This window comes from Bombina bombina, chromosome 3 (assembly GCF_027579735.1).
Source record: "Bombina bombina isolate aBomBom1 chromosome 3, aBomBom1.pri, whole genome shotgun sequence".
Classification (NCBI taxonomy): Eukaryota; Metazoa; Chordata; class Amphibia; order Anura; family Bombinatoridae; genus Bombina; species Bombina bombina.
Genome location: NC_069501.1, coordinates 1292785301 through 1292801149, shown reverse-complemented (window position 1 = coordinate 1292801149; position 15849 = coordinate 1292785301). Strand labels below are relative to the sequence as shown.

At 27.7% G+C, this 15849-nt stretch overlaps 1 protein-coding gene across 1 annotated transcript in view; it reads right to left on the bottom strand.

Moving 5' to 3' along the window:
• Positions 1-15849, bottom strand: part of LOC128652765 (transient receptor potential cation channel subfamily M member 2) — a 1288705-nt gene that overhangs the window by 719718 nt on the left and 553138 nt on the right. The window contains exon 7 of the mRNA XM_053705696.1: positions 12589-12691. Within this exon, the coding sequence (XP_053561671.1) occupies positions 12589-12691 (103 nt within the window). The remainder of the gene's footprint in view (positions 1-12588; positions 12692-15849) is intronic.

Below are 15849 nucleotides of genomic sequence, written 5' to 3'. Positions count from 1 at the left end.
TATCTATCACTTATACACAATGTTATTATCTATCACTTATACACAATGTGTTATCTATCACTTATACACAATGTTATTATCTATCACTTATACACAATGTTATTATCTATCACTTATACACAATGTTATTATCTATCACTTATACACAATGTTATTATCTATCACTTATACACAATGTTATTATCTATCACTTATACACAATGTGTTTATCTATCACTTATACACAATGTTATTATCTATCACTTATACACAATGTTATCTATCACTTATACACAATGTTTTATTATCTATCACTTATACACAAGTGGTTTATCTATCACTTATACACAATGTTTATCTATCACTATACACAATGTTATTATCTATCACTTATACACAATGTTATTATCTATCACTTATACACAATGTGTTTATCTATCACTTATACACAATGTGTTTATCTATCACTTATACACAATGTTATTATCTATCACTTATACACAATGTGTTTATCTATCACTTATACACAATGTGTTTATCTATCACTTATACACAATGTGTTTATCACTTATACACAATGTTTTTATCTATCACTTATACACAATGTTATTATCTATCACTTATACACAATGTGTTTATCTATCACTTATAAACAATGTTATTATCTATCACTTATACACAATGTTATTATCTATCACTTATACACAATGTGTTTATCTATCACTTATACACAATGTTATTATCTATCACTTATACACAATGTTATCTATCACTTATACACAATGTTATTATCTATCACTTATACACAATGTTATTATCTATCACTTATACACAATGTGTTTATCTATCACTTATACACAATGTTATTATCTATCACTTATACACAATGTTATTATCTATCACTTATACACAATGTTATTATCTATCACTTATACACAATGTTATTATCTATCACTTATACACAATGTTTTTATCTATCACTTATACACAATGTTATTATCTATCACTTATACACAATTGTTATTATCTATCACTTATACACAATGTTATTATCTATCACTTATACACAATGTTTATCTTATACACAATGTTATTATCTATCACTTATACACAATGTTATTATCTTATCACGTATACACAATGTTGTTTATCTATCACTTATACACAATGTTTTTATCTATCACTTATACACATTGTTTTTATCTATCACTTATACACAATGTTATTATCTATCACTTATACACAATGTATTATCTATCTTAGTCACATTTATCTATCACTTAACACAATGTGTTTATCTATCACTTATACACAATGTTTTATCTATCACTTATACACAATGTTATTATCTATCACTTATACACAATGTTATTATCTATCACTTATACACAATGTTATTATCTATCACTTATACACAATGTTATCTATCACTTATACACAATGTGTTTATCTATCACTTATACACAATGTGTTTATCTATCACTTATACACAATGTTATTATCTATCACTTATACACAATGTTATTATCTATCACTTATACACAATGTTTTTATCTATCACTTATACACAATGTTATTATCTATCACTTATACACAATGTGTTATCTATCACTTATACATAATGTTATTATCTATCACTTAATACACAATGTTATTATCTATCACTTATACACAATGTTATATCTATCACTTATACACAATGTTTTATCTATCACTTATACACAATGTTATTATCTATCACTTATACACAATGTTATTATCTATCACTTATACACAATGTTATTATCTATCACTTATACACAATGTTATTATCTATCACTTATACACAATGTGTTTATCACTATCACACAATGTGTTCTATCACTTATACACAATGTTATTATCTATCACTTATACACAATGTTATTATCTATCACTTATACACAATGTTATTATCTATCACTTATACACAATGTTATTATCTATCACTTATACACAATGTGTTTATCTATCACTTATACACAATGTTTTATCTATCACTTATACACAATGTTATTATCTATCACTTATACACAATGTTATTATCTATCACTTATACACAATGTTATTATCTATCACTTATACACAATGTGTTTATCTATCACTTATAGAACAATGTTATTATCTATCACTTATACACAATGTTATTAATCTATCACTTATACACAATGTTATTATCTTCACTTAGACACAATGTTTTTATCTATCACTTATACACAATGTTTTTATCTATCACTTATACACAATGTTATTATCTATCACTTATACACAATGTTTTTATCTATCACTTATACACAATGTAATTATCTATCACTTATACACAATGTTTATTATCTATCACTTATACACAATGTTATTATCTATCACTTATACACAATGTTATTATCTATCACTATACACAATGTTTTATCTATCACTTATACACAATGTGTTTATCTATCACTTTATACACAATGTTTATTATCTATCACTTATACACAATGTTATCTATCACTGTATACACAATGTTTTTATCTATCACTTATACACAATGTATTTATCTATCACTTATACACAATGTTTTATCTATCACTTATACACAATGTTTTTATCTATCACTTATACACAATGTGTTTATCTATCACTTATACACAATGTTTATTATCTATCACTTATACACAATGTTATTATCTATCACTTATACACAATGTATTTATCTATCACTTATACACAATGTTATTATCTATCACAATGTTATTATCTATCACTTATACACAATGTTATTATCTATCACTTATACACAATGTTTTTATCTATCACTTATACACAATGTTATTATCTATCACTTATACACAATGTTATTATCTATCACTTATACACAATGTTATTATCTATCACTTATACACAATGTGTTTATCTATCACTTATACACAATGTGTTTATCTATCACTTATACACAATATTATCTATCACTTATACACAATGTGTTTATCTATCACTTATACACAATGTTATTATCTATCACTTATACACAATGTTATTATCTATCACTTATACACAATGTTTTTATCTATCACTTATACACAATGTTATTATCTATCACTTATACACAATGTTATTATCTATCACTTATACACAATGTTATTATCTATCACTTATACACAATGTTATTATCTATCACTTATACACAATGTTTTTATCTATCACTTATACACAATGTTATTATCTATCACTTATACACAATGTTATTATCTATCACTTATACACAATGTTATTATCTATCACTTATACACAATGTTTTTATCTATCACTTATACACAATGTTTTTATCTATCACTTATACACAATGTTATTATCTATCACTTATACACAATGTGTTTATCTATCACTTATACACAATGTTTTTATCTATCACTTATACACAATGTTATCTATCACTTATACACAATGTTTTTATCTATCACTTATACACAATGTTATTATCTATCACTTATACACAATGTTATTATCTATCACTTATACACAATGTGTTTATCTATCACTTATACACAATGTGTTTATCTATCACTTATACACAATGTTATTATCTATCACTTATACACAATGTTATTATCTATCACTTATACACAATGTTATTATCTATCACTTATACACAATGTTATTATCTATCACTTATACACAATGTGTTTATCTATCACTTATACACAATGTTATTATCTATCACTTATACACAATGTTATTATCTATCACTTATACACAATGTTATTATCTATCACTTATACACAATGTTATCTATCACTTATACACTTTTTTATCTATCACTTATACACAATGTTTTTATCTATCACTTATACACAATGTGTTTATCTATCACTTATACACAATGTTATTATCTATCACTTATACACAATGTTATCTATCACTTATACACAATGTTATTATCTATCACTTATACACAATGTGTTTATCTATCACTTATACACAATGTTTTTATCTATCACTTATACACAATGTGTTTATCTATCACTTATACACAATGTTATTATCTATCACTTATACACAATGTTATTATCTATCACTTATACACAATGTTATTATCTATCACTTATACACAATGTTATTATCTATCACTTATACACAATGTTATTATCTATCACTTATACACAATGTTTTTATCTATCACTTATACACAATGTTTTTATCTATCACTTATACACAATGTTATTATCTATCACTTATACACAATGTTATTATCTATCACTTTATACACAATGTGTTATCTATAACTTATACACAATGTTATTATCTATAAAGCTTATACACAAGTGTGTTTATCTATCACTTTATACACAATGTTATTATCTATCACTTATACACAATGTTATTATCTATCACTTATACACAATGTTATTATCTATCACTTATACACAATGTGTTTATCTATCACTTATACACAATGTGTTTATCTATCACTTATACACAATGTTTTTATCTATCACTTATACACAATGTGTTTATCTATCACTTATACACAATATTATCTATCACTTATACACAATGTGTTTATCTATCACTTATACACAATGTTATTATCTATCACTTATACACAATGTTATTATCTATCACTTATACACAATGTTATTATCTATCACTTATACACAATGTTTTATCTATCACTTATACACAATGTTATTATCTATCACTTATACACAATGTTATTATCTATCACTTATACACAATGTTTTATCTATCACTTATACACAATGTTATTATCTATCACTTATACACAATGTTATTATCTATCACTTATACACAATGTTTTTATCTATCACTTATACACAATGTTATTATCTATCACTTATACACAATGTTATTATCTATCACTTATACACAATGTTATTATCTATCACTTATACACAATGTTATTATCTATCACTTATACACAATGTTATTATCTATCACTTATACACAATGTTTTTATCTATCACTTATACACAATGTTATTATCTATCACTTATACACAATGTTATTATCTATCACTTATACACAATGTTATTATCTATCACTTATACACAATGTTATTATCTATCACTTATACACAATGTTATTATCTATCACTTATACACAATGTTATTATCTATCACTTATACACAATGTTATTATCTATCACTTATACACAATGTATTATCTATCACTTATACACAATGTTATTATCTATCACTTATACACAATGTTTTTATCTATCACTTATACACAATGTTATTATCTATCACTTATACACAATGTTATTATCTATCACTTATACACAATGTTATTATCTATCACTTATACACAATGTTATTATCTATCACTTATACACAATGTTATTATCTATCACTTATACACAATGTTATTATCTATCACTTATACACAATGTTATTATCTATCACTTATACACAATGTTATTATCTATCACTTATACACAATGTTTTATCTATCACTTATACACAATGTTATTATCTATCACTTATACACAATGTTATTATCTATCACTTATACACAATGTTATTATCTATCACTTATACACAATGTTTTTATCTATCACTTATACACAATGTTATTATCTATCACTTATACACAATGTTATTATCTATCACTTATACACAATGTTATTATCTATCACTTATACACAATGTTATTATCTATCACTTATACACAATGTTATTATCTATCACTTATACACAATGTTTTTATCTATCACTTATACACAATGTTTTTATCTATCACTTATACACAATGTTATTATCTATCACTTATACACAATGTTATCTATCACTTATACACAATGTTATTATCTATCACTTATACACAATGTTATTATCTATCACTTATACACAATGTGTTTATCTATCACTTATACACAATGTTTTTATCTATCACTTATACACAATGTTATTATCTATCACTTATACACAATGTTTTATCTATCACTTATACACAATGTTATTATCTATCACTTATACACAATGTGTTTATCTATCACTTATACACAATGTTATTATCTATCACTTATACACAATGTTATTATCTATCACTTATACACAATGTTATTATCTATCACTTATACACAATGTTATTATCTATCACTTATACACAATGTTATTATCTATCACTTATACACAATGTTATTATCTATCACTTATACACAATGTTATTATCTATCACTTATACACAATGTTATTATCTATCACTTATACACAATGTTATCTATCACTTATACACAATGTTATTATCTATCACTTATACACAATGTTATCTATCACTTATACACAATGTTATTATCTATCACTTATACACAATGTTATTATCTATCACTTATACACAATGTTATTATCTATCACTTATACACAATGTTATTATCTATCACTTATACACATGTGTTTATCTATCACTTATACACAATGTTATTATCTATCACTTATACACAATGTTATTATCTATCACTTATACACAATGTTATTATCTATCACTTATACACAATGTTATTATCTATCACTTATACACAATGTTATTATCTAACACTTATACACAATGTTATTATCTATAACTTATACACAATGTTATTATCTATCACTTATACACAATGTGTTTATCACTTATACACAATGTTTTTATCTATCACTTATACACAATGTTATTATCTATCACTTATACACAATGTGTTTATCTATCACTTATACACAATGTTATTATCTATCACTTATACACAATGTTTTTATCTATCACTTATACACAATGTTATCTATCACTTATACACAATGTGTTTATCTATCACTTATACACAATGTTTTATCTATCACTTATACACAATGTTTTTTATCTATCACTTATACACAATGTTTATTATCTATCACTTATACACAATGTTTATCTATCACTTATACACAATGTTTTTATCACTTATACACAATGTTATTATCTATCACTTATACACAATGTGTTTATCTATCACTTATACACAATGTTATTATCTATCACTTATACACAATGTGTTTATCACTTATACACAATGTTATTATCTATCACTTATACACAATGTGTTTATCTATCACTTATACACAATGTTATTATCTATCACTTATACACAATGTGTTTATCACTTATACACAATGTTATTATCACTTATACACAATGTGATTATCTATCACTTATACACAATGTGTTTATCTATCACTTATACAACAATGTGTTTTATCTATCACTTATACACAATGTGTTTATCTATCACTTATACACAATGTGTTTATCTATCACTTATACACAATGTTATTATCTATCACTTATACACAATGTTATTATCTATCACTTATACACAATGTTTTTATCTATCACTTATACACAATGTTATTATCTATCACTTATACACAATGTGTTTATCTATCACTTATACACAATGTTATTATCTATCACTTATACACAATGTTATTATCTATCACTTATACACAATGTTATTATCTATCACTTATACACAATGTTATTATCTATCACTTATACACAATGTTATTATCTATCACTTATACACAATGTTATTATCTATCACTTATACACAATGTTATTATCTATCACTTATACACAATGTATTTATCTATCACTTATACACAATGTTTTTATCTATCACTTATACACAATGTTATTATCTATCACTTATACACAATGTTATTATCTATCACTTATACACAATGTTATTATCTATCACTTATACACAATGTGTTTATCTATCACTTATACACAATGTTATTATCTATCACTTATACACAATGTTATTATCTATCACTTATACACAATGTTATTATCTATCACTTATACACAATGTTATTATCTATCACTTATACACAATGTGTTTATCTATCACTTATACACAATGTGTTTATCTATCACTTATACACAATGTGTTTATCTATCACTTATACACAATGTTATTATCTATCACTTATACACAATGTTATTATCTATCACTTATACACAATGTTATTATCTATCACTTATACACAATGTTATTATCTATCACTTATACACAATGTTATTATCTATCACTTATACACAATGTTATTATCTATCACTTATACACAATGTTATTATCTATCACTTATACACAATGTTATTATCTATCACTTATACACAATGTTAATATCTATCACTTATACACAATATTTTTATCTATCACTTATACACAATGTGTTTATCTATCACTTATACACAATGTTTTTATCTATCACTTATACACAATGTGTTTATCTATCACTTATACACAATGTTATTATCTATCACTTATACACAATGTGTTTATCTATCACTTATACACAATGTTATTATCTATCACTTATACACAATGTGTTTATCTATCACTTATACACAATGTTATTATCTATCACTTATACACAATGTTATTATCTATCACTTATACACAATGTTTTTATCTATCACTTATACACAATGTGTTTATCTATCACTTATACACAATGTTATTATCTATCACTTATACACAATGTTATTATCTATCACTTATACACAATGTTATTATCTATCACTTATACACAATGTTATTATCTATCACTTATACACAATGTTATTATCTATCACTTATACACAATGTTATTATCTATCACTTATACACAATGTTATTATCTATCACTTATACACAATGTTATTATCTATCACTTATACACAATGTTATCTATCACTTATACACAATGTTATTATCTATCACTTATACACAATGTTATTATCTATCACTTATACACAATGTTATTATCTATCACTTATACACAATGTTATTATCTATCACTTATACACAATGTTATTATCTATCACTTATACACAATGTTATTATCTATCACTTATGCACAATGTTTTTATCTATCACTTATACACAATGTTTTTATCTATCACTTATACACAATGTTATTATCTATCACTTATACACAATGTTTTTATCTATCACTTATACACAATGTTTTTATCTATCACTTATACACAATGTTATTATCTATCACTTATACACAATGTTTTTATCTATCACTTATACACAATGTTTTTATCTATCACTTATACACAATGTTATTATCTATCACTTATACACAATGTTTTTATCTATCACTTATACACAATGTTATCTATCACTTATACACAATGTGTTTATCACTTATACACAATGTTATTATCTATCACTTATACACAATGTGTTTATCTATCACTTATACACAATGTTATTATCTGTCACTTATACACAATGTGTTTATCACTTATACACAATGTTATTATCTATCACTTATACACAATGTGTTTATCTATCACTTACACACAATGTTATTATCTATCACTTATACACAATGTGTTTATCACTTATACACAATGTTATTATCTATCACTTACACACAATGTTTTTATCTATCACTTATACACAATGTTATTATCTATCACTTATACACAATGTTATTATCTATCACTTATACACAATGTTATTATCTATCACTTATACACAATGTTATTATCTATCACTTATACACAATGTTATTATCTATCACGTATACACAATGTTTTTATCTATCACTTATACACAATGTTATTATCTATCACTTATACACAATGTTATTATCTATCACTTATACACAATGTTATTATCTATCACTTATACACAATGTTATTATCTATCACTTATACACAATGTTATTATCTATCACTTATACACAATGTTATTATCTATCACGTATACACAATGTTTTTATCTATCACTTATACACAATGTTATTATCTATCACTTATACACAATGTTATTATCTATCACTTATACACAATGTTTTTATCAATCACTTATACACAATGTTTTTATCTATCACTTATACACAATGTTTTTATCTATCACTTATACACAATGTTTTTATCTATCACTTATACACAATGTTTTTATCTATCACTTATACACAATGTTATTATCTATCACTTATACACAATGTTATCTATCACTTATACACAATGTTATCTATCACTTATACACAATGTGTTTATCTATCACTTATACACAATGTTTTTATCTATCACTTATACACAATGTTATTATCTATCACTTATACACAATGTTGTTTATCTATCACTTATACACAATGTGTTTATCTATCACTTATACACAATGTGTTTATCTATCACTTATACACAATGTTATTATCTATCACTTATACACAATGTGTTTATCTATAACTTATACACAATGTTTTTATCTATCACTTATACACAATGTGTTTATCTATCACTTATACACAATGTGTTTATCTATCACTTATACACAATGTTATTATCTATCACTTATACACAATGTGTTTATCTATAACTTATACACAATGTTTTTATCTATCACTTACACACAATGTTTTTATCTATCACTTACACACAATGTTATTATCTATCACTTACACACAATGTTTTTATCTAGCACTTGTACACAATGTTATTATCTATCACTTATACACAATGTTATTATCTATCACTTATACACAATGTTTTTATCTATCACTTCCATTGGAGGGATATTCCCCAGGCTCAGCATGATACTCTTAGAAAACAATATGAGGGGAGGCAAAGGGTCTTGTTAATAAACTTTAGCTTTTAATGGTGACATCTGTTGAAATAACGTTTTTAAGATTTTGAACTATACTAGTCTGGTATACCCAACACAGTACACAGCCGCTTCCTCTATATTACACAACTTTTAGCAGCAAATCCATACCCTCTGTAACATAATTTATTCCAGACCACCTATAAAACACTTCAGTGCCCCTGTTACATTCAAACATAATAGTGACACATTTTTTTCAAACAAGTCACCACCAGTACCTACCATACAATCACTTCACCCTATCCCCACACCCCTAATGCCCACTCATGCCCAACCTACTTTTGCTACACCATATTTAGCCCCCTTTAGATCACCTTGCCCACATGTAATTCCCCTGTAACAGAAGTGTTTTTTATTATAATACATGGGGTTCATATCCACACTTTAATCACTTCACCCTATGCCCACACCTTTAATGCCTACACTTATGCGCAAGCTGCTTTTGCTACACCATATTTAGTCCCTTTCAGACCCCCTTACCAACATATAATCCCCCTGTAACAGAAGTGGCTTCTTTTTTATAACACAAGGGGTAGGTTGTATGTGACTGGCTTATATAAGATTAGGATAAATGTGACTGGTGTCTATAAGCATAGGTAGGTTGTATGTGACTGACTTATATAAGCATAGGATAAATTTGACTGGCTTCTATAAGCATAGGTTATGCGTGACTTGCTTCTATAAGCATAGGTTACACAAGGGTGTGATGTGAGAAAGTCTGGGAGAGTGTGTGTCACAGTGTGTATGTGACAGAGAGAATGTATGTGGGAAAGTGTGTGTGAGTATGAGAGAGTATGTGAGAGTGACAGTGATTGTGAGAGAGTATGAGTGATAGTATGGGAGAGGGTGTATAAGAGAGTGAGTGGGTGTGTGAGAAGGTGAGATTGATAAGAGCGTGATAGTGTGTGGGAGAGAGCATGTGTATGTACATGTGTGTTTCTCGGGCGTATCAAAGCTAGTGCCTCACCAGCTTCTGACCTCACCGCACGTCACTGGTTAGGTGTAAACGTTACTGGTTTTCTACCATAGAAATCAATGGGATATCTGGCAGTATCGAACATAAGCTTTCGCTAGTTTCAGACTCCCATTGATTCCTATGGAATCCGCGGCCTCCAGGGGGGCGGATTGAAAACCAGGTACGTTGGGCAGGAATAGCCTCGAGCGTACCTGTTAACTATTTGATAACTTTTAAAAAGTGTCAGATAGAGCCGAATGTGTATTCAGAACATCTGTAATGACATAAGCATCAATCTATTTTGGATTGAGACCGGCGGATCGTATGTTATGTCACAGATTTCAACTTTTGCCGGTCTGTACGCTTTGATAACTAGGTCTGATCAAGCTCGCAACAATTACGCTGCGGAATTCCCGCCTATTTGCGGTTGCCAGCTTGATAAATATCCCCCATGGAGGATTTTAATCTCAAACTTTTATCTCCAAAATAATGTTAATGAATTTTTAAATAGATATTCATATACACACACATATATATATATGCCTAAATATAACTATCTAGATATATAGGTATAGCTATATATATAAAAACCACAATACCATCAGATATATTTAGAAATATGTATTTATGTATAAATAGAAGATATTCTGTGAAGAGCATTGGAATGTGAAATATTCATCATTTTCATGTCAGGTTAGCGCTAATGAGAATATGCGTTCAGGTTTGCGTGCAATTATGGGGTTTCTTTTCCTACTTTATCACATTGACTTCTATAGGTTAAGGCGCTTGCGATATTCTAAGTTCGGCTTTTTGCGAGCATCGGTTTAGCACTTAAAAACTTTTTACTTTCAATCTGTTAAATGAGCGCTACCCAAAGCGAGCAAAAAGCTTACTTCTAGCGCAGTTAGAAAATGAGCAGGAGCGTTAAATAGCTGTCAACTGGTAATCTAGGGCTAAAATGTATCCATAAATAATCGCCTCTGAGAACTAACCGTGTCTATTTACTGACCTTTAAGGAGCGCCTGCAGAATGGCCACATCCATCCCCTCCTCGTGACCCCTCTCTTCTCGCAAGACAGTAAGAAGTGACCCCATGCGCACAATATCCTGAATCTAAAAGACACCAACAGGGTACTCTAAAAGCAATATAAATATGAGGGTTGCTAAAGAGAGGAATATAAATATGAGGGTCACTAAAGAGAGGAATATAAATATGAGGGTCAGTAAAAAGAGGAATATAAATATGAGGGTTACTAAAGAGAGGAATATAAATATGAGGGTCACTAAAGAGAGGAATATAAATATGAGGGTCACTAAAGAGAGGAATATAAATATGAGGGTCAGCAAAGAGAGGAATATAAAAATGAGGTCAGTAAAGAGAGCAATAGAAATATGAGGGTCACTAAAGAGAGGAATATAAATATGAGGTCAGTAAAGAGAGGAATATAAATATGAGGTCACTAAAGAGAGGAATATAAATATGAGGTCACTAAAGAGAGGAATATAAATATGAGGTCACTAAAGAGAGGAATATAAACATGAGGTCAGTAAAAAGAGGAATATAAATATGAGGGTCAGTAAAGAGAGGAATATAAATGAGGTCACTAAAAAGAGGAATATAAATATGAGGGTTACTAAAGAGAGGAATATAAATATGAGGTCACTAAAGAGAGGAATATAAATATGAGGTCAGTAAAGAGAGGAATTTAAATATGAGGTCACTAAAGAGAGGAATATAAATATGAGGTCAGTAAAGAGAGGAATTTAAATATGAGGTCACTAAAGACAGGAATATAAATATGAGGTTACTAAAGAGAGGAATATAAATATGAGGGTCACTAAAGAGAGGAATATAAATATGAGGGTCACTAAAGAGAGGAATATAAATATGAGGGTCACTAAAGAGAGGAATATAAATATGAGGTCACTAAAGAGAGGAATATAAATATGAGGTCAGTAAAGAGAGGAATATAAATATGAGGTCAGTAAAGAGAGGAATATAAATATGAGGTCAGTAAAGAGAGGAATATAAATATGAGGGTTACTAAAGAGAGGAATATAAATATGAGGTAACTAAAGACAGGAATATAAATATGAGGTCACTAAAGAGAGGAATATAAATATGAGGTCAGTAAAGAGAGGAATATAAATATGAGGTCACTAAAGAGAGGAATATAAATATGAGGTCACTAAAGAGAGGAATATAAACATGAGGTCAGTAAAAAGAGGAATATAAATATGAGGGTCAGTAAAGAGAGGAATATAAATGAGGTCACTAAAAAGAGGAATATAAATATGAGGGTTACTAAAGAGAGGAATATAAATATGAGGTCACTAAAGAGAGGAATATAAATATGAGGTCAGTAAAGAGAGGAATTTAAATATGAGGTCACTAAAGAGAGGAATATAAATATGAGGTCACTAAAGAGAGGAATATAAATATGAGGTCAGTAAAAAGAGGAATATAAATATGAGGTCACTAAAGAGAGGAATATAAATATGAGGGTCAGTAAAGAGAGGAATATAAATAAGAGGTCACTAAAGACAGGAATATAAATATGAGGTCACTAAAGAGAGGAATATAAATATGAGGTCAGTAAAGAGAGGAATTTAAATATGAGGTCACTAAAGACAGGAATATAAATATGAGGTTACTAAAGAGAGGAATATAAATATGAGGGTCACTAAAGAGAGGAATATAAATATGAGGTCAGTAAAGAGAGGAATATAAATATGAGGTCAGTAAAGAGAGGAATATAAATATGAGGTCAGTAAAGAGAGGAATATAAATATGAGGGTTACTAAAGAGAGGAATATAAATATGAGGTCAGTAAAGAGAGGAATATAAATATGAGGTCAGTAAAGAGAGGAATATAAATATGAGGTCAGTAAAGAGAGGAATATAAATATGAGGGTCACTAAAGAGAGGAATATAAATATGAGGTCAGTAAAGAGAGGAATGTAAATATGAGGTTGGTAAAGAGAGGAATATAAATATGAGGGTCACTAAAGAGAGGAATAAAAATATGAGGGTCACTAAAGAGAGGAATATAAATATGAGGTAACTAAAGAGAGGAATATAAATATGAGGGTCACTAAAGAGAGGAATATAAATGTGAGGTTCAGTAAAGAGAGGAATATAAATATGAGGGTCACTAAAGAGAGGAATATAAATATGAGGTCACTAAAGAGAGGAATATAAATATGAGGTCACTAAAGAGAGGAATATAAATATGAGGGTCACTAAAGAGAGGAATAAAAATATGAGGGTTACTAAAGAGAGGAGTATAAATATGAGGGTCCCTAAGGAGAGGTCTATAAATATGGGGGACACTAAAGAGAAGAATATAAATATTAGGTAACTAAAGACAGGAATATAAATATGAGGTCAATAAAGAGAGGAATATAAATATGAGGTCAATAAAGAGAGGAATATAAATATGAGGTCAATAAAGAGAGGAATATAAATATGAGGTCAGTAAAGAGAGGAATATAAATATGAGGTTACTAAAGAGAGGAATATAAATATGAGGGTCACTAAAGAGAGGAATATAAATATGAGGGTCAGTAAAGAGAGGAATATAAATATGAGGTCAATAAAGAGAGGAATATAAATATGAGGTCAATAAAGAGAGGAATATAAATATGAGGGTCACTAAAGAGAGGAATATAAATATGAGGGTCACTAAAGACAGGAATATAAATATGAGGTCACTAAAGAGAGGAATATAAATATGAGGGTTACTAAAGAGAGGAATATAAATATGAGGTCAATAAAGAGAGGAATATAAATATGAGGTCACTAAAGAGAGGAATATAAATATGAGGTCACTAAAGAGAGGAATATAAATATGAGGGTCACTAAAGAGAGGAATATAAATATGAGGTCAATAAAGAGAGGAATATAAATATGAGGTCAGTAAAGAGAGGAATATAAATATGAGGGTCACTAAAGAGAGGAATATAAATATGAGGGTCACTAAAGACAGGAATATAAATATGAGGTCACTAAAGAGAGGAATATAAATATGAGGGTTACTAAAGAGAGGAATATAAATATGAGGTCAATAAAGAGAGGAATATAAATATGAGGTCAGTAAAGAGAGGAATATAAATATGAGGTTACTTCAAACAAAGACACACTGTTGCAAAAACTGTGTATTTGAGCCATAAGACATGTAATCACTTTCAGCTGTGTGCAACCAAAACAGACTGTTATGTTATCTCCTTTCAAATCGGTTTATAGTCTCGCATGTATTGTTGCCACAACC